Source organism: Spermophilus citellus, assembly GCF_964194105.1.
Source record: "Spermophilus citellus genome assembly, chromosome: 9".
In the NCBI taxonomy this organism is placed as follows: Eukaryota; Metazoa; Chordata; class Mammalia; order Rodentia; family Sciuridae; genus Spermophilus; species Spermophilus citellus.
In genome coordinates, this window is record NC_138191.1 from 76,092,827 (window position 1) to 76,112,823 (window position 19,997).

At 36.5% G+C, this 19,997-nt stretch overlaps 1 protein-coding gene across 1 annotated transcript in view; it reads right to left on the minus strand.

Annotated features, from left to right (window-relative positions):
- Positions 1-447: 447 nt before the first annotated feature.
- Positions 448-19,997, minus strand: part of MSH4 (mutS homolog 4) — a gene marked incomplete at its 3' end in the record, with an annotated part of 97,235 nt that continues 77,685 nt past the window's right edge. The window contains exons 16-18 of the mRNA XM_081307548.1: positions 13,868-14,042; positions 11,891-11,979; positions 448-639 (exon numbers count right to left, since the gene is read on the minus strand). Coding sequence (XP_081163674.1) covers positions 448-639; positions 11,891-11,979; positions 13,868-14,042 — 456 coding nt within the window. The remainder of the gene's footprint in view (positions 640-11,890; positions 11,980-13,867; positions 14,043-19,997) is intronic.

Below are 19,997 nucleotides of genomic sequence, written 5' to 3' on the forward strand. Positions count from 1 at the left end.
ATCATTTATAATTGGAATCTAAGGGTATCAATTCAGCAATTGTTGAGTTATAGGGTATATTACTTCAGAATAGAATGTTAAAAAAAACTCAAACAAGTTTCCAAATCTAAAAAGAAAGGATTTTTTAAAGTTAAGGTATATGTAATATTTTATAATTCATAAATGCAAATAAACTTAGCAATGTGATTTTCATAAATGAGAGAAAAGTTATGCCTTATACTTTTTTCTAACATAAAGATCATTCCTTTAAATAGTTCTCATTTGTTAAATTAAAATAGCAAATTTTTGTTCATTTTAGAATATTTAGATGAAAATTCTGAGGTTAATATAATATGGTTTTTAATTAAAATATTTAGCAAATATTTTCTTTTGCTCTTAGGAGATAAATTACTTCAGGGTTCCTGATATTAAGATATATTATTTCATTAGTATAAAATATGACTTGTATTATTCTTCAGTTTTTCCTGGAACTTGCTCAGCCTTGCATAAATCTTCTTCATATTTCTTCTTGAGATTATTTAAATACATCCGCAAACTGTCTGGATCCAATTGAGAATTTCGAGCCGTTTGAACAAGTCTTGTGGCTAGATGATACACAGCTCTCTGTCTTTCCATCTCCGGGGTACTCCTTTGGTGCTGCTGTTATTAAATATCCATAGATATAAATTTAAAATGAATACAATTTTATTTAAATCATAGTTTGACACTGTTCTACTTCTATAGAAATATGGAGGAACTCAAAGATAAGAATCAGTTCCATCCAACTAGTAAAAATAATACACTAGAAGAAATTTTTAAAATTCTATTTGGAAGAATAAAAATACTATTTGGAAGAATGAAATTTCTTATGAACATTTACTACTTTATGACAGAACCTTAAATCCTCAAAAATCACTTTTCAATGAAAAAAAATTTTCTGTTAAATAAATCAAATTCTTCAATAAAAATACCAAAAAAAGTATTAGAAAATTCAACAGAGAAAGGTTCTACAAATACTTTTTCACTAAAATGGTATGGGAAAATAGCACTACTCATTGCTATACAGTAATCATAATTTTAATGTTATCCAAATATACCACTATGTGTCTCCTATTTTAATTCCTCAATAGATAAACTGGTGGACATAATGGGTCATCAGAAAATTCCTTGTCCCTAACAACTCATATGTAGAAATTGTTGGAGTCTAAGAGAAAATATTCATGGAGGGGAATAGTACATTTTAAAAATATACAACATAAATAGCTATTTAAAATTATGCCTTAATTCCTAACAAACTATACTTGAGGATACCCAAGAAATTTAAAATGATAATTTGGAAGACTTTTATATATTCCATTTTTAAAATAGTACTTCATGATTGGAAATACAGCTGAAAAATTCTTAATTCATACCTTTGCCTGATCTAGATAGAGGAGTCAACATTTTCAATCTCAACTATGTATGAAAAGTCTTGGTTAGTCTCCCAGAAATACAATCCTGTCAACTCTTTCTCAATACATCAAGGAATTCTAAATATTTTCCTACTTTTATTATAGGAAAAGATGAGTTAAGATTCCATGAGATAGAATAAGGTTATCATATATTCACCCATGTTTCTACTTAATACATAGGTTGATTACCATTACTCTATTATTCAAATAACAAATTTTAGATATCTATTACCATCTACGTTCCAGACCCCAAAGCTTGTGTATATGTGTCTAGGAAGAATACAAAATGTGAATCTGATATAATATCAGAGCTCAAGGAGCTTGTGGTCTAGTGGTAAAAAGGCTTATTTTAAGCAATTTATTATGGCAATTATGAAAAGTTCCACAAGGGCAATATAAAAGATTCTGAGAAAGGGAAGTTCACTTCTAGATCACATGAAGAGAAGCTTAAATTAAATGGAGTATTTGGAATGAATCCTGATGAGTAGAAGCACCTAGAAGGGAGAGTGTTCTTCATAGAAGAAACAGCCAAAGCACATTCAAAAGCATGCTACACAATCAAGTCAAAGTGATGAAATGACAAGTAATTCAATGCGACAAATGTGGATTATGCAAAACTGAGTGAAGTAATGTAAAGCTTGTGTAGATAATAAAGAGGATCTTAACACAAAAATCAACAAACTTCAGAATCATCTGATAACTGGTTAAAAAAAAAAAAAGCAAATTCCTGAGCCACAAATTCCTGAGATCCTTAAAATCTAAGATGTACCAAACATTTCAGGTGATTCTAATTTCTTAAAACTATGTTTTGAGAAATAATATAGAAGACTTTTAACACTAGGCTAAGGAGTTCAACTTTTATATTGTTAAGAAATAACTGAATGTTTCTGAGTAAGCAAACAATCTGATAAGAGCTAAGCATTAGAAGATAATCTGGTAGAAGTGTGCAGGAGGTATTGAAAAGAGAGACAATTTAATTACATAGACCTAATGAGAGGTAATTAAGAGGAGGGATACATAGATTATTCTTATGGGTCACTGGGAGGCTTGAAAGAAAAGATATGGGAGATGTTTTCAGAAAAAGTAATTCTTAATTCAATTTTTGTCCTAAAAAGTAGACTAAGGTGTCAAGGGGAAATGTATATAGATTTGGAGATGGGCAGTAGTGATACAGAATCTGTGAAAAAGGATGAGATCACCAAGACTGCAAATTTTTTAAAAAGTGTGGGGGTGGGAAAAATATTATAAACATTTATATTTAGTAAGTGTAAAAGGATAAAGTGTTGGTGAAGAAAGGAAATAAGTAATAATAAAAGAAATAAGAGGATAAAAATGTCCATAAGAGAAAAACTGCACAAAACCAAGACAGAATTAAGGAAAGGGAAGTGATAAGTGCCATAGAGATATCATGGAAGATAAGAAGTGATTTTAAAAAAACAAAAAACACAAGATGTTTTGATTAACTGGGATTTAAGAAAAAAGTTTCAAAATACTGAGGGGAAAGGGAAAAAAAAACGAGGGAAATGAATTACAGTAGATGGGGTAAAGAGAGAAGATGGGAGGGGAGGGGAAGGGAGGGGGATAGGAAGGGGATAGGAAAGGCAGCAAAATACAACAGACACTTGTATGGCAGTATGTATAAACGTGGATATATAACCAATGTGAATCTGCAAGCTGTATATGTGGTAAAAATGGGAGTTCATAACCCACTTGAATCAAATGTATGATATGTCAAGAGCATTGTAATGTTTTGAACAACCAATAAAAAAAGAAAAAAAAAAGATTAAGATTACAAGTGGATAGCAGAAGAAGAAAGTATAGATACTCCTGAGTTTTCAGTAAAAAAGAGAAATGGGAAAATAATTTAAGAAATTGGGGTGAGGATTTCTTGGTGGAAGAAAAAAACATAATCATATTCATAGAAAAAGGGAAATCAGTGCAGAAAAGAATAAGCAAAAGAAAAAAATGAAACAAACAATAATTTACTCAGAAGGAAAGAAAACAGAAAAGTTAATTTAAAAAAAATTTTAAATGTTAATGAACCTTTATTTTATTAATTTATATGCGGAGCTGAGAATCGAACCCAGTGTCTCACACATTCTAGGAAAGCGCTGTACCACTGAGCCACAACCTCACCCCAGAAAAGTTAATTTTAAAAAGTCTGAAAAGCAATCTTTTTTCTTAAAATAGAAGAAATATGAGATGGGAGAAAAATAAATATTCCAAGAACAGAATTTTGCAGGAATTGTGCAACAAGGGCTCACAAAGGGTAGAAATGTTTTGAAAGAGTTACAGAAAAGAAGTTATAGAGATCAATAAAAGGAGAAGAAAAAATTATTCAGTAAAATATTCAACTAAAGTTAGAATGTAAGAATTTTATAGTGGATAAAATTAGACTATCTAGAATATTTTTCAAACATTACTAGGAAAGTTAAAGCCTAGATGACCAGTGAAGAATTGGCCTATAACAGGAATTTGGCAAGATTAAATCTGAAAAATTATGGAATGAGAGGTACTTTTGAATGATAACACTGATAAAATTACTGATGAAGAGATTTAAATGGGTAATTAGACAAGTGAAGTCATAGAGACAGTCTAAAAAATCAGAGAAGGAAAGAATGCAATAAAAAGTGGAAGGCAGCTGGAGGGGAAGATGGCGGCGAAGGGAGTGCATCACCCCAGTGTGCTGCGTCACTGTGCGGGAGAAAGATGAGGTGAAACAGCTGAAGGCTATCTTGTTGGGAATTTCCAGTGAAATTGAGGTGCTCCAGAATCAAGTGGACGGATTTCCATCGCGTGAGGTTCGGCTGCGGGGGCTCGGTCGCAGGTGATTTCTCCACACGGAGGGTCGCAGTGCCTGATCAGCGGACCGCCCCGCAGCTGAAGTCTGCGGCGCGCGCGCGGAAGCGGCGAGGTTCCGGAGCCGGAGTGCAGCGATGCGGATTCTGGGGGCTCCTGCCAGTGGTGCAATGGCCGTGCTTAGTGCTGAGTTCCGGCTTTGAGACAGAGGAGAGAATCGGTCCAGTTTGATTCTCGACACCAGTCGGACCACGGAGGAGGACAGCAGCCGCCATCTTGGAGAGCTGATGTAATCATCCCTGTTTTCTACTGATCTCAGCTCATTCAGCTATGGAACAGGTGATTTCAGGCTGGTATTTGCCTGCGTCTCGAAGTCTGATCGCTCAGGCTCGGGGCTAGAGAACCTGTGGAGAATACTCCTTGGGGCTCGCTCCTGGCAAGGTGTGCGCCGGGCTTTGAGCGGCCGGATTCTGGTTCCCCGGGCTGCTTTGGCCCAGGGCTGGGGAACCTGCGGAGACTGCGTGTTGAGGCCAGCTCCAAGTGGAGCGTGCGCTGAGGTCGGGGCAGCTGGGCTCTGACTCCTGGAACAGTTTTGGCCCGGGGCTGGGGAGCCCGCGGGGACTGCATCTTTGAGCCTGCTCCCAGTGGAGCGTGCACCGAGCTCGGAGAGCTTGGAGCGGCCGGGCTCTGGCTCCCGGGGCTGCTTTGGCCTGGGGCTGGGGAACCCGCAGGGGTCGCTCCATGGAGCCTGCTCCTAGCGGAGCATGGCCGGGATTGGAGAGGCCGGGTTCTGGCTCCTGAAGCTACTTTGGCCCAGGGCTGGGGAACCTGCGGTGACTGCTTCTCGGTCCGGGTCCTGCTGGGTGCTGTGGGGGCAAGGGGGGCAGAGTGGAGCTGCCGCCTGCACCTAGAGCAGGCCAAGTGACCCGCCGGCGTGGTATCACGACACCCCAACTGCAGCTGGGGCCGAAGAGAATAGCCGCCCACGCCTAGAACAGGACCAGCGACCCGACGGTGCGGTAGCCAAGTCACCCCATTTGGAGTAGGGGCTGTGCAGAGCCGCCGTCTGAGCCTGCAAGGTAGGCAGACCTGCGACCCACTGGCAGGACAGGCCCGGTAGCCTACCAGCGTGGTGGACAAGTAGCACCGAGGCAGTCACGTCACACTGGTTGGAGTGGGGGTGGAGCAGAGCCGCCGCCCGTGTCCGGAAAAGGCCCAGCGACCCGTTGGAGAGGCAGTCAGGTACCCCCACTGAGAGTGGGGGCTGAGCAGAACTGCTGCCCGAGCCCGCAAGTTAGGCAGACCTGCGACCCACCAGCGGAACAGGCCTAGAGGCCTGCCAGCGTGGTAGACACGTCACACCAATTGGAGTAGGGGCCGAGCAGAGCCGCAGCCCACATCCGGATCAGGACCAACGACCCGAGGGCGTGGTAGTTACGTCACCACAATTGGAGTGGGGGCAGAGCAGAGCAGCCACCCGCGCCCGCAGGGTGGGCAGACCTGCGACCGACCAGCGTGGTAGACAGATCACCCTAATTAGAGGAGGAGCACAGCCACTACCCGCCCTGCAAGGGAGATTTCCCAACTATACAAGAGCAATATAAATAAATAGGGGGAAAATTTCAAAAACACAACAGTTTCACCAAGCAGAAGGAAACGCGAGCAGTATGAAAAGACAAAGAAAGGACCAATGCAGGTCAACTCAACTTTAGAAGAGGTAATAGCTGCAACAGATGCAATGTCAGATAAAGAGTTCAGGATATACATGCTTCAGATGATCTGGAGTCTCAAGGAAGACATGAGACAGCAAAATCAGACAATGAAAGATCACTTTGACAAGGAACTACATAAACAAATCCAGGAAGTAAAAGATCAATTTCACAGGGAGATAGAGGTAATAAAAAACAAACAAATAGAAATCCTAGAAATGCAGGAAGCAATAAACCAACTTAAAAACTCAATTGAGAATACTACCAGCAGAGTAGATCACTTAGAAGATAGAACATCAGACAATGAAGACAAAGTATTTCAACTTGAAAAGAACATAGACAGCTCAGCAAGTCTGCTAAGAAACCATGAGCAGAACATCCAAGAACTATGGGATAACATTAAAAGACCAAACTTAAGAGTCATTGGGATACAGGAAGGCACAGAGCTCCAAACCAAAGGAATAAACAATCTATTCAATGAAATAATACGAGAAAACTTCCCAGATTTGAAGAATGAAACACAATCCCAAATCCTAGAAGCCTACAGGACGCCGAATGTGCAAAATCATAAGAGATCCATACCTAGACACATTATAATGAAGATGTCTAACATACAGAATAAGGAGAGAATTTTAAAAGCTACAAGAGGAAGGAAGCAGATTACATTTAGGGGTAAACCAATCAGGATAACAGCTGATATCTCAACACAGACTCTGAAAGCTAGAAGATCCTGGAATAACATATTTCAAACACTGAAAGAAAATGGGTTCCAACCAAGAATCGTGTATCCGGCGAAATTAAGCTTCAGGATGGAAGATGAAATTAAAACCTTCCACGATAAACAAAAGTTAAAAAAAAATTCGCAGCTAGAAAACCATCTCTTCAAAAAATCCTTGGCAAAACATTACAGGAAGAGGAAACGGAAAATAACATTGAAAACCAACAGTGGGAGGTAGGACAGTAAAGGGGGGAAAGTAATCAAAGAGGAAAACAAATCAGGTTTAGTAACATTAATAAACAAATATGGCTGGAAGAACAAACCATATCTCAATAATAACCCTAAATGTTAATGGCTTAAACTCACCAATTAAGAGACACAGGCTAGTTGAATGGATCACAAAACAAGACCCAACAATATGCTGCCTACAGGAGACACATTTGATAGGAAAAGACATACATAGACTGAAGGAGAAAGGTTGGGAAAAATCATACCACATATATGGACTGCGGAAACAAGCAGGAGGGTCCATACTCATATATAATAAAATAGATTTCAAGCCAAAGTTAATCAAAAGGGATAAAGAGGAACACTACATACTGCTCAAGGGAACCATACACCAACAAGATATAACAATCATAAATATATATGCCCCAAACAATGGTGCAGCTATGTTCATCAAGCAAACACTTCTCAAGTTCAAAAGTCTAATAGACCACCATACAATAATCATGGGAGACTTCAACACACCTCTCTCACCACTGGACAGATCTTCCAAACAAAAGTTAAATAAGGAAACTATAGAACTCAATAACACAATTAACAACCTAGACTTAATTGACATATATAGAATATACCACCCAACACCAAGTAGTTACACTTTTTTCTCAGGAGCACATGGATCCTTCTCAAAAACAGATCATATATTATGTCACAGGGCAACTCTTAGGCAATATAAAGGAGTAGAGATAATACCATGCATCTTATCTGATCATAATGGAATGAAACTGAAAATCAATGATAAAAGAAGGAAGAAAAAATCATGCATCACTTGGAGAATGAACAATAGGTTACTGAATGATCCATGGGTTTTAGAAGACATCAAGGAGGAAATTAAAAACTTCTTAGAGTTAAATGAAAACACAGACACAACATATTGGAATCCATGGGACACATTGAAAGCAGTTCTAAGAGGAAAATTCATTGCTTGGAGCTCATTCCTTAAAAAAAGAAAAAAACAACAAATAAATGACCTCATACTTCATCTCAAAATCCTAGAAAAAGAAGAGCAAAGCAACTGCAAAAGAAGTAGAAGGCAAGAAATCATTAAAATCAGAGCTGAAATTAATGAAACTAAAACAAAAGAAACAACTGAAAAAATTGACAAAACTAAAAGTTGGTTCTTTGAAAAAATAAATAAAATCGACAGACCCTTAGCCATGCTAATGAAGAGAAGAAGAGAGAGAACCCAAATTACTAGCATACGGGATGAAAAAGGCAATATCACAACAGACACTTCAGAAATACAGAAGATAATCAGAAATTATTTTGAATCCTTATACTCCAATAAAATAGAAGATAGTAAAGGCATAGATAAATTTCTTAAGTCATATGATCTGCCCAGATTGTGTCAGGAGGATATAGACAACCTAAACCGACTAATAACAATAGAGGAAATAGAAGAAACCATCAAAAGACTACCAACTAAGAAAAGCCCAGGACCGGATGGGTATACAGCAGAGTTTTACAAAACCTTTAAAGAGGAACTAACACCAATACTTTTCAAGCTATTTCAGGAAATAGAAAAAGAGGGAGAACTTCCAAATACATTCTACGAGGCCAACATCACCCTGATGCCTAAACCAGACAGAGACACTTCAAAGAAATAAAACTACAGACCAATATCTCTAATGAACCTAGATGCAAAAATCCTCAATAAAATTCTGGCGAATCGGATTCAAAAACATATCAAAAAAATTATACACCATGATCAAGTAGGATTCATCCCTGGGATGCAAGGCTGGTTCAATATACGGAAATCAATAAATGTTATTCAACACATCAATAGACTTAAAAATAAGAACCATATGATCATCTCGATAGATGCAGAAAAAGCATTCGACAAAGTATAGCATCCCTTTATGTTCAAAACTCTAGAAAAATTAGGGATAACAGGATCATACCTCAACATTGTAAAAGCAATCTATGATAAGCCACAGGCCAGCATAATTCTGAATGGAGAAAAATTGAAGGCATTCCCTCTAAGATCTGGTACAAGACAGGGATGCCCTCTCTCACCACTTCTGTTCAACATAGTCCTCAAAACACTGGCCAGAGCAATTAGACAGACGAAAGAAATTAAAGGCATAAAAATAGGAAAAGAAGAACTTAAATTATCACTATTTGCAGATGACATGATTCTATACCTAGCAGACCCAAAAGGGTCTACAAAGAAACTATTAGAGCTAATAAATGAATTCAGCAAAGTAGCAGGATACAAAATCAACATGCATAAATGAAATGCATTCCTGTATATCAGCGACAAATCCTCTGAAACAGAAATGAGGACAACTACTCCATTTACAATATCCCCCCAAAAAATAAAATACTTGGGAATCAACCTAACAAAAGAGGTGAAAGACTTATACAATGAAAACTACAGAACCCTAAAGAGAGATATAGAAGAAGACCTCAGAAGATGGAAAAATATACCCTGTTCATGGATAGGCAGAACTAACATCATCAAAATGGCGATATTACCAAAAGTTCTCTATAAGTTCAATGCAATGCCAATCAAAATCCCAACAGCATTTCTTGTAGAAATAGATAAAACAATCATGAAATTCATATGGAATAATAAAAGACCCAGAATAGCAAAAACAATGCTAAGCAGGAAGTGTGAATCAGGCGGTATAGCGATACCAGACTTCAAACTATACTACAGAGCAATAGTAACAAAAACAGCATGGTACTGGTACCAAAACAGGCGGGTGGACCAATGGTACAGAATAGAGGACACAGTAACCAATCCACAAAACTACAACTATCTTATATTTGATAAAGGGGCTAAAAGCATGCAATGGAGGAAGGATAGCATCTTCAACAAATGGTGCTGGGAAAACTGGAAGTCCATTTGCATCAAAATGAAACTGAATCCCTTTCTCTCGCCATGCACAAAAGTTAACTCAAAATGGATCAAGGAGCTTGTCTGATAGAACAAAAAGTTGGCTATGATCTACATACTGTGGGGTCGGGCTCCAAATTCCTCAGTAGGACACCCATAGCGCAAGAGTTAACAACTAGAATCAACAAATGGGACTTACTTAAACTAAAAAGTTTTTTCTCAGCAAAAGAAACAATAAGAGAGATAAACACGGAGCCTACATCCTGGGAACAAACACACACTTCAGATAGAGCCCTAATATCCAGAATATACAAAGAACTCAAAAAATTAGACAATAAGATAACAAATAACCCAATCAACAAATGGGCCAAGGACCTGAACAGACACTTCTCAGAGGAGGATATACAATCAATCAATAAGTACATGAGAAAATGCTCACCATCGCTAGCAGTCAGAGAAATGCAAATCAAAACCACCCTATGATACCATCTCACTCCAGTAAGATTGGCAGCCATTATGAAGTCCAACAACAACAAGTGCTGGCGAGGATGCGGGGAAAAGGGTACACTTGTTCATTGTTGGTGGGACTGCAAATTGGTGCAGCCAATTTGGAAAGCAGTATGGAGATTTCTTGGAAAGCTGGGAATGGAACCACCATTTGACCCAGCTATTCCCCTTCTCGGTCTATTCCCTAAAGACCTAAAAACAGCATGCTACAGGGACACTGCTACATCGATGTTCATAGCAGTACAATTCACAATAGCAAGACTGTGGAAGCAACCTAGATGCCCTTCAATAGACGAATGGATAAAAAAATTGTGGCATTTATACACGATGGAGTATTACTCTGCATTAAGAAATGACAAAATCATAGAATTTGGAGGGAAATGGATGGCATTAGAGCAGATTATTCTAAGTGAAGCTAGCCAATCCTTAAAATACAAATGCCAAATGACTTCTTTGATATAAGGGGAGTAACCAAGGACAGGGTAGGGATGAAGAGCTTGAGAAGAAGATTAACATTAAACAGGGATGAGAGGTGGGAGGGAAAGGGATTGAGAAGGGAAATCACATGGAAATGGAAGGTGATCCTCAGGGTTATACAAAATTACATATAAGAGGAAAGGAGGGGTAAGAGAAGAATAATACAAGTGGAAGAAATGATTTACAGTAGAGGGGGTAGAGAGAGAAAAGGGGAGGGGAGGGGAGGGGAGGGGAAGGGGGATAGTAGAGAATAGGATAGACAGCAGAATACATCAGACACTAGAATGGCAATATGTAAATCAATGGAAGTGTAACTGATGTGATACAGCAATCTGTATACGGGGTAAAAATGGGAGTTCATAACCCACTTTAATCAAACTGTGAAATATGATATATTAAGAACTATGTAATGTTTTGAACGACCAACAATAAAAAAAAAGTGGAAGGCAGGTTAAGAAAAAGTGAAAGAAAACTATTATTGAAGAAAATTCCCACTACCTATCCTAGCTCAACTTACTGAACACATTGAATTTTCTTTTTTTTTCACATTGAATTTTTTAAAACACTACAAAGCAACCTAATTTGAAAAATGAAAAATATTTCCGATTTTCTGAGTCAACGGATGTGCTTTTAGTGTTGGATATAGTACTTTGTAGCAAATCACTTAACCTCTATAAACATATAAAAATGATAGTAAAACTAATACATTTATTATTTATCATTTTATTAGAAAGACCTAACTACTTCATTTCTTCTTTTCAATGCTACATAAAACCATAAAAATACAAATGTCATGCATAGTGATTTTTATTTTGAATTTCCCTTTTAAATACTTATTTTCTCATTATAAATTCATTTGGCAATAATTAATATAGAAACTGAACTGCTGAATTTTTCTCTTTTAGTAGCTGATGTGCTGGGAAAAGCCATAACAGGCCAAATCAAAAATGTTTTGAGAAATAAAAATAATTTTCTTAAGAATTAAGCTTTATATTTTAAATATTTAATTATTTTAACTATTACTATTACAAGATATTTAGGTCAAAGCCAAAATAAGAAAGTACACTAAAACCATTTTTTTTTAATTTGAAAAACAATTAATTATTATTGTTAAAGTGGTTTTTACCAAAATTTTTCTTGTAATTTGAGTTGTGATTTCTTTGGCATCCATGACAATTGATTGTGGAAGTGATGATACCTCTGCTGCTTTTAAACCTAAAATTATAAATAAAAAAACTGGATTCAAAATAGTTATGATATTTTTATGTTTGTTTTAACTGATGTTAATATTTTTTACAAAGATTTAAATTTCCCTTGTACAAGGATTTCTGAACTGCTCAATTCTCAAAATTAAGTTTTCCAAAGTTTTAGATGACAACTTCCCAATTATTAGATTTAATTGCTTGTCCCAGACAAATAAGGCAAATATCAATTACCTCTCAATATACTTCTGAGACAGGAAAGAAAAGAGTGACTAGGAAATAATAACATTAATATTACAATTACAAAAACAGTCAGTTGCTGGCCACAGTGGCTCATGCCTGCAATACAGCAACTATGTGACTGACCTCTGTGAGGAAAAGTAAAGCATCCTTGTTTTACTTTTTGAAATGGTAAATCAACCAGATAACTTATTTGTTTCACATGTCTAATCTTTATAAGCCTCAATTTCATTGCCTATGAAATGGGGATAATTTTTCATATATAGAGACTCATAAAAATTCAATAAACTATCAAAAGTCAGCTGCCTAGCATATAGCATAGTACTGGCTGTAATTCCAGCAGCTCAGGAGGCTGAGGCAGGAGTATTAAAAGTTCAAAGTCAGACTCAACAACTTAGTGAGACCCTGTCTAAAAATATAGAATAAAAAATGGTCTGGGCTATGGCTCAGTAGTTAAGCAATCTGGGTTCAATACCTGGTACCAAAACAAACCAACAAACCAACAAAAAGTAGTTGGTTAATAGAAGGTGGAAGGATATTTGTTTTTTCAAATGATAAGAATGTTGAGTCACAGAGACAACCTTACAGCTGAATGTTCCTCTAGCAAAACTATGAGATTAGAATTTCTCAGAAGATACAATAGTAGGTGACCACTCTACGCAAATTCAAAGTATAAACTATTATTCTTGTATTTTTAAAGTTTAATTGTATTGTATCAATGTCATGCAGGCACTCTACTGTGTGCCATTGTTTATTGTACTTTAGAAGCAATGGAAGCAATGACAATATTTATTGAGAAGTTACTCATTGCCAAGTACTATGCTAGGCAGTTGACTTTTGATAACATTGAATCTTTATGACTCTCTCTCTATAAAAAAATTATCCCTATTTCATAGGTAATGAAATTGAGGCTTATAAAGACTAGACATGTGATACAAATAAGTTATCTAGTTGATTTACCATTTTGAAAAGTAAAACAAGGATGCTTTACTTTTCCTCACAGAGTCAGTCACATCCATAGCTAAAATGGTTTTTGGAACCTTATATGTATGGATCAACTGAATATTCTCTGAATCTGTGATGATTTTATATGTCATATAATTACTTATGTAGAAAGTATCTAATAAAGTTTAGGAATATCATATGATTTGGTAATAATTCTCATTTAATTAGTAATACTCTGAAATTGAAGAAAACAAAAGGAATTTACTCCTAATAGAGTGTGTAGGAAATGTACAATTTTCAACTTAATATTTAACTTGCAATTATAAACTAAATTACATTTTTGTAAGAGTAGAAATTCATACTTCTAGGGCTTTCATGTAACATATTTCTACACAGTTACTGGTTCATGTAAGTTTTTAAATTAAAAAGTTATATAACGTGTGTGTATATTATATATATAAGCTTATAATGTATAAATGTCATATATATGGTATATATTAATTTTCAGCTTATACGAACTTATATTAACCAGTATAACAGATACATAATGTGATTTTGACATATAGTCTTAGGCATATAAACATTCACACACACACACAAAAAAAAAAAAAAAAACTAAACAAAGAAAGTTTGCTTAGATTGATAGCCAAGAAAAGGGGAGAAAACAGTTTGTCTGAAGAGAGTGTGTTTTAATCTATAATTTATATATGCAATACCATAATTTTTTTCTTCTGTGAGTCCTTTAGAAAGTTTGTATGTATACAAAATTGCTTCTTTATTTCTTGAGGCATTCTTTACATGCTGAACTTCAAAATGCATGTTTTCTACATTAGGATACAAGACATCTATATGGCATAGTTCCAGGAAATGTGTAGCAAACAGTGTAAATGCCTACAATACATAAAAGACAATGAATATTAGTGCTTTTTAAAGTGAATTATAAAATTCAATTGTAACTATTTAAACATAAAAATTTAATTTCTTTTTCCAAATAGCTTGACAGAGATGTAAGAACAAAACCAATAATGTGGAGGCTAACATGATCAATCCATTTTAAAGTGTTTTGAAATTTTATATCCAATGAAGTAATATCTTTATTATTTTTCCTCATATATATGTGTATGATACTTTATGGAAAAGAGAACAAATCTAAAATTAAGATCATAAGAAATATATTTGAAGATATTAAAAAGATGTTTGCCAGAAACAAAACTATTAACTGAGGGAATCACTTAGTAGGGAGATAACCCCCACACATGATAAAATCATAATATTTCCTTCAACTTTTAAAAACTCCATTTTGAAAGTAGCTTCTCTTCCTGTAATTGAAATCAATGGATTGCCTTTAAGTATTCGAAATTCTCTAAATGTGATTTTTGTTTGTTTGTTTTGTGGTGCTAGGGATCAAATCAAAAGCAAAGCCACCAAAGTTTTTACTTTTGCTAAAATAAGCAAAAGTATGCATAATTGATTATATTTTAGGACATATTTACCAATGAGAAAAGAAATAGATGATCAATGGAAAACAGAATACTAAAATAGTCTAAAAAGAAAATATTTGGCTGGGGGCTGGGGATGTAGCTCAGCTGGTAGAGCTCTTCCCTAGAATGCACAAAGCTCTGGGTTCTAGCCCCAACACCACAAACAAGAGAGAAAAGGTGGGGAGGGAGGGAGAGAGAGAGAGAGAGAGAGAGAGAGAGAGAGAGAGAGAGAGATGGATGGATGAATTTGGTTGGCAAAATGGTACAACCATGGAAGACTGGTAGCAAGAACGGAAAGAAAAGTTTTTGTATATAACTTGCTAATAGTTTGGATATTGAGTGTATCCTCTTAGGAGCTGTTAAAAGCTTGTTCCTCAGTTTGGCAATGCTGGAAGGTGAAGGAACATTTAAGAGGTAGGCCTTAGTGGAGGTAATTAGGTCACTGCTCCTAGAAGAAATTAATGCCGGTCTACTGGAGTGAGTTCTTTAGAACAAGTTGATATAAAAGAACAAGGGAGCAGTCCTTGATTAACGGAATAAACTATTTAAAAGCTAGGGACCATGGTCAATAACAATATTCTTAAAAATTATGTGTCTAACCTATCTACTAGAATAACTTTGTAAACTGTATTTCACATTAGTTCAATTTAACAAATAATTATTCACAATGTTTTCTATTGCAAACATTGTGCTAGGAACTGAAGATAGTAAATTATAAAAAATAACAATTAACTTTAAGCTCCTTAAAAGTGAGTAGCGGCAGCCAAACCGCTATGACTCAGTACTAACGATCCCGCCGAAACAACTGGTCAGCCCTTCTGATCCTACGGAAGTAAATGCCAACCGAGCCTTCATAGGCAGTGGCCACAGGATTGAAACAGGGTTTGGGAGAGAAAGTCAGGACCCACCCGTTGCATTGGTCACCCAGCAAAGGGAACGAACTGTCACCATTTGCATGGGATACCACCATGGCGGAGAACTGACGTCACCAAAATGCGGCGGAGGAGATAACTTCATTGAAACCAGCGGCAACAGGTGTGTAATCCCCTAGCCTTCCCTCTCCACACAGTGGGGAAACCTTAAGGGCCCCCCCCTCCCAGCTCTCCCATGAGCACAATAGCCAGAACGAGGGAATCAGGAGTGGCGCGGGACTCACGGCGCGGAACTCCCGGCTACTGCTCCCACCAGTGCTGACAACTGAGGTCCCTTGCACCAGCTACCGGGGGTGTGGCTACCAGAGGGCAAGAAAATGTGCTGGGGGTTCTCAGCCCCAAGCTCTACAAACTTAGGGTCCGAGGGAATGGCAAACAGGGAGAGTGTACCCAGGCATTCATGAAAACAGAGCTCCCAGGAGCACCAGACCTGGCGTGTAGCCAATATTGTGGTGAGTGTCACCAGTGAGCGGGGCCTGGCTTGAGGAAAAGAGGGGAAGTGTCTAGACACAAGAGAAGGCCCTAGGCACCCAGGATTGGAGACCCGCCCAGTCTGGGAGGAAGAGCTGCTGCACAGTGATTGGTTCCCACCTATTGAGAGAAGCTTGGCCCAGTGGGCACAGCTCCACCTACTGGAAGAGAAGTTAATCAAACTCTAAGACTGCATTTATTAATTTTTTTTTAATTTGGGTTTTTTTTCATTTTCATTTTGTTGTTGTTGTTTTATAAATATTTTTTTTTAATTTTTAAAAAAAATTTAATTTTTTTTATTATTTTATTTTATTTTTTTAATTTTAATTTTCATTTTTTTATTATTATTTGTCTTTTCATTTCTTTTCAATTCTCTTATTCCCCCTTCCTCGAATACTATCTGCTTACTCTCATTCTCTTTAATGACTTCTTCCCTTCCCATCTAATACCTTTTCTCCCAAGCATCAAATAAATTTATAGGAGTAAACAGTAACTCAGCAGTCAAACAGAACAAGAAGTAACATGAGCACCATGAAAAAGCAAGGAAGAAAAGGAGTACAAACAATGCAGGACAGCCTAAATATTCAGGAGGACCTACAGCCATCAGAAAAATGGTCATATAAGGAACTCAAGGAATACCTTAGACAGATGGAATGGAACCTTAAAGAGGATACGAGACAGCAAATTCAAACAGTGAAAGAACACATTGAGAATGAATTACATAAACAGATAAAAGAAGAAGTTAAGCATCTTTATCAGGAGATAGAGATTATTAAAAAAATCAATAATTCTAGAAATGAAAGAAACTATAAACCAAATTAAAAACTCAAATGAGAGTATCACTAACAGAGTGGAGCAAGTAGAAGCCAGAACGTCAGATAATGAAGACAAAATATATCATCTTGAAAAGAGTCTAGCTAACTCAGAAAGGCTGGTTAAAAATCACGAGAAAAACATCCAAGAGATATGGGATAACATTAAAAAAAAAACAAATTTAATAGTCATCGAAATAGAGGAAGGCACAGAGATTCAAACCAAGGGAATGAGTAACCTGCTGAATGAAATAATTACAGAAAACTTTCCAGAAATAAAAAAGGAAACGAATATACAAATTGTAGATGCATACAGGACACCGAGCACACAAAATCAAAGTAGAACAACGCCAAGGAACACTGTAATGAAGATATCCAATATACAAAACAAAGAGAAAATATTAAAAGCTACAAGAGAAAGGAGGCAGATCACATTCAGGGGTAAACCAATAAGGTTAACAACGGATTTTTCATCACAGACGCTGAAAGTGAGAAGATCCTGGAACAATGTAGTTCAAACACTGAAAGACAATGGATGCCAACCAAGAATTCTGTATCCAGCAAAATTAAGCTTCAGGTACGACAACGAAATAAAAATCTTTCATGATAAACAAAAGCTAAAAGAATTTGCAGCCAGAAAACCAGCATTGCAAAGCGTCTTGAGCAAAACACTACATGAGGAAGAAATGAAAAACAATAACCAAAACCATCAGTGGGAAGTGCCTCGGTAAAGACACAGGATGGGGGGAAAGCTAATCATGGAGAAACAAACTAAATTAGAAAAAAAAGATAAATAATCAAACATGGCAGGAAGTACAAACCATATATCAATAGTAACTCTAAACGTTAATGGCTTAAACTCTCCAATAAAGCCACATAGGCTGGTAACATGGATTTAAAAAACAAATAAAACAATATGCAGCCACCAGGAGACACATCTGATTGGAAAAGACATACACAGGCTCAAGGTGAAAGGTTGGGAAAAAATATACCACACACACGGTCCTCGTAAGCAAGCAGGGGTGGCCATCCTCATATCGAATAAAATCGACTTCAAGACTAAGTTAATCAAAAGGGATAAGGAAGGACATTATATACTGTTAAAAGGAACCATTCACCAACAAGACATAACAATTATCAATATTTATGCACCAAATAATGGTGCTGCGACATTCATAAAACAAATTATCCTCAAGTTCAAGAATCAAATAGACCACAACACAATAATTATGGGTGACTTCAACACACCTCTCTCACCATTGGAGAGATCCTCCAAACAAAAGTTGAATAAACAAACTATAGAACTCAATATCACAATCAATAACCTAGACTTAACTGACATATATAAAATATATCAACCATCATCAAGTGAATATACTTTTTTCTCAGCAGTACATGGATCCTTCTCAAAAATAGACCATATATTATGCCATAGGGCAACCCTCAGTAAATATAAAGGGGTGGAGATAATACCATGCATTTTATCTGATCATAATGGAATGAAACTGGAAATCAATGATAAAAGAAGGAAGGAAAAATCCTACATCACATGGAAAATGAACAATATGTTACTGAATGATCAATGGGTTACAGAAGACTTAAAGGAGGAAATCAAAAAATTCTCAGAGATAAATGAAAATACAGACACAACATATCCTAATCTATGGGACACAATGAAAGCAGTTTTAAGAGGGAAATTCATCGCCTGGTGGTCATTCCTCAATAAAAGGAAAAACCAACAAATAAATGAGCTCACACTTCATCTCAAAGCCCTAGAAAAGGAAGAGCAAAACAGCAGCAAATGTAGCAGAAGGCAAGAAATAATTAAAATCAGAGCAGAAATCAATGAAATTGAAACAAAAGAAACTATTGAAAAAATTAACAAAACTAAAAGTTGGTTCTTCGAAAAAATAAATAAGATTGACAGACCCTTAGCCATGCTAATGAAGAGAAGAAGAGAGAGAACTCAAATTACTAACATACGGGATGAAAAAGGCAATATCACAACAGATGCTACAGAAATACAGAAGACAATTAGAAATTATTTTGAAACCCTATATTCCAATAAAATGGAAGATAGTAAAGACATCGATAAATTTCTTAAGTCATATAATTTGCCCAGACTGAGTCAGGAGGATACACACAATTTGAACAGACCAATATCAATGGATGAATTTGAAGAAGCAATCAAAAGACTACCAACCAAAAAAAGCCCAGGACCGGATGGGTATACAGCGGAGTTTTACAAAACCTTTAAAGAAGAATTAATACCAATACTTTTCAAGTTATTTCAGGAAATAGAAAAAGAGGGAGCTCTTCCAAATTCATTCTATGAAGCCAACATCACCCTGATTCCGAAACCAGACAAAGACACCTCAAAGAAAGAAAACTACAGACCAATATCTCTGATGAACCTAGATGCAAAAATCCTCAATAAAATTCTGGCGAATCAGATACAAAGGCACATCAAAAAAATTGTGCACCATGATCAAGTGGGATTCATCCCTGGGATGCAAGGATGCTTCAATATACGGAAATCAATAAATGTTATTCACCACATCAATAGACTCAAAGATAAGAACCATATGATCATCTCGATAGATGCAGAAAAAGCATTCAACAAAGTACAGCATCCCTTTATGTTCAAGACATATAAAAACTAGGGATAACAGGAACTTACCTCGACATTGTAAAAGCTATCTATGCTAAGCCTCAGGCTAGCATCATTCTGAATGGAGAAAAATTGAAGGCATTCCCTCTAAAATCTGGAACAAGACAGGGATGCCCTCTCTCACCACTTCTATTCAATATAGTTCTCGAAACACTGGCCAGAGCAATTAGACAGACAAAAGAAATTAAAGGCATAAAAATAGGAAAAGAAGAACTTAAATTATCACTATTTGCGGATGACATGATTCTATACCTAGAAGACCCAAAGGGTCTACAAAAAACTACTAGAACTAATAAATGAATTCAGCAAAGTGGCAGGATATAAAATCAACACGCATAAATCAATGGCATTTCTGTATATCAGTGACAAAACTTCTGAAATGGAAATGAGGAAAAATACTCCATTCACAATATCCTCAAAAAAAAAAAATACTTGGGAATCAACAAAAGAGGTGAAACAAAAACAAAAACAAAATTAAC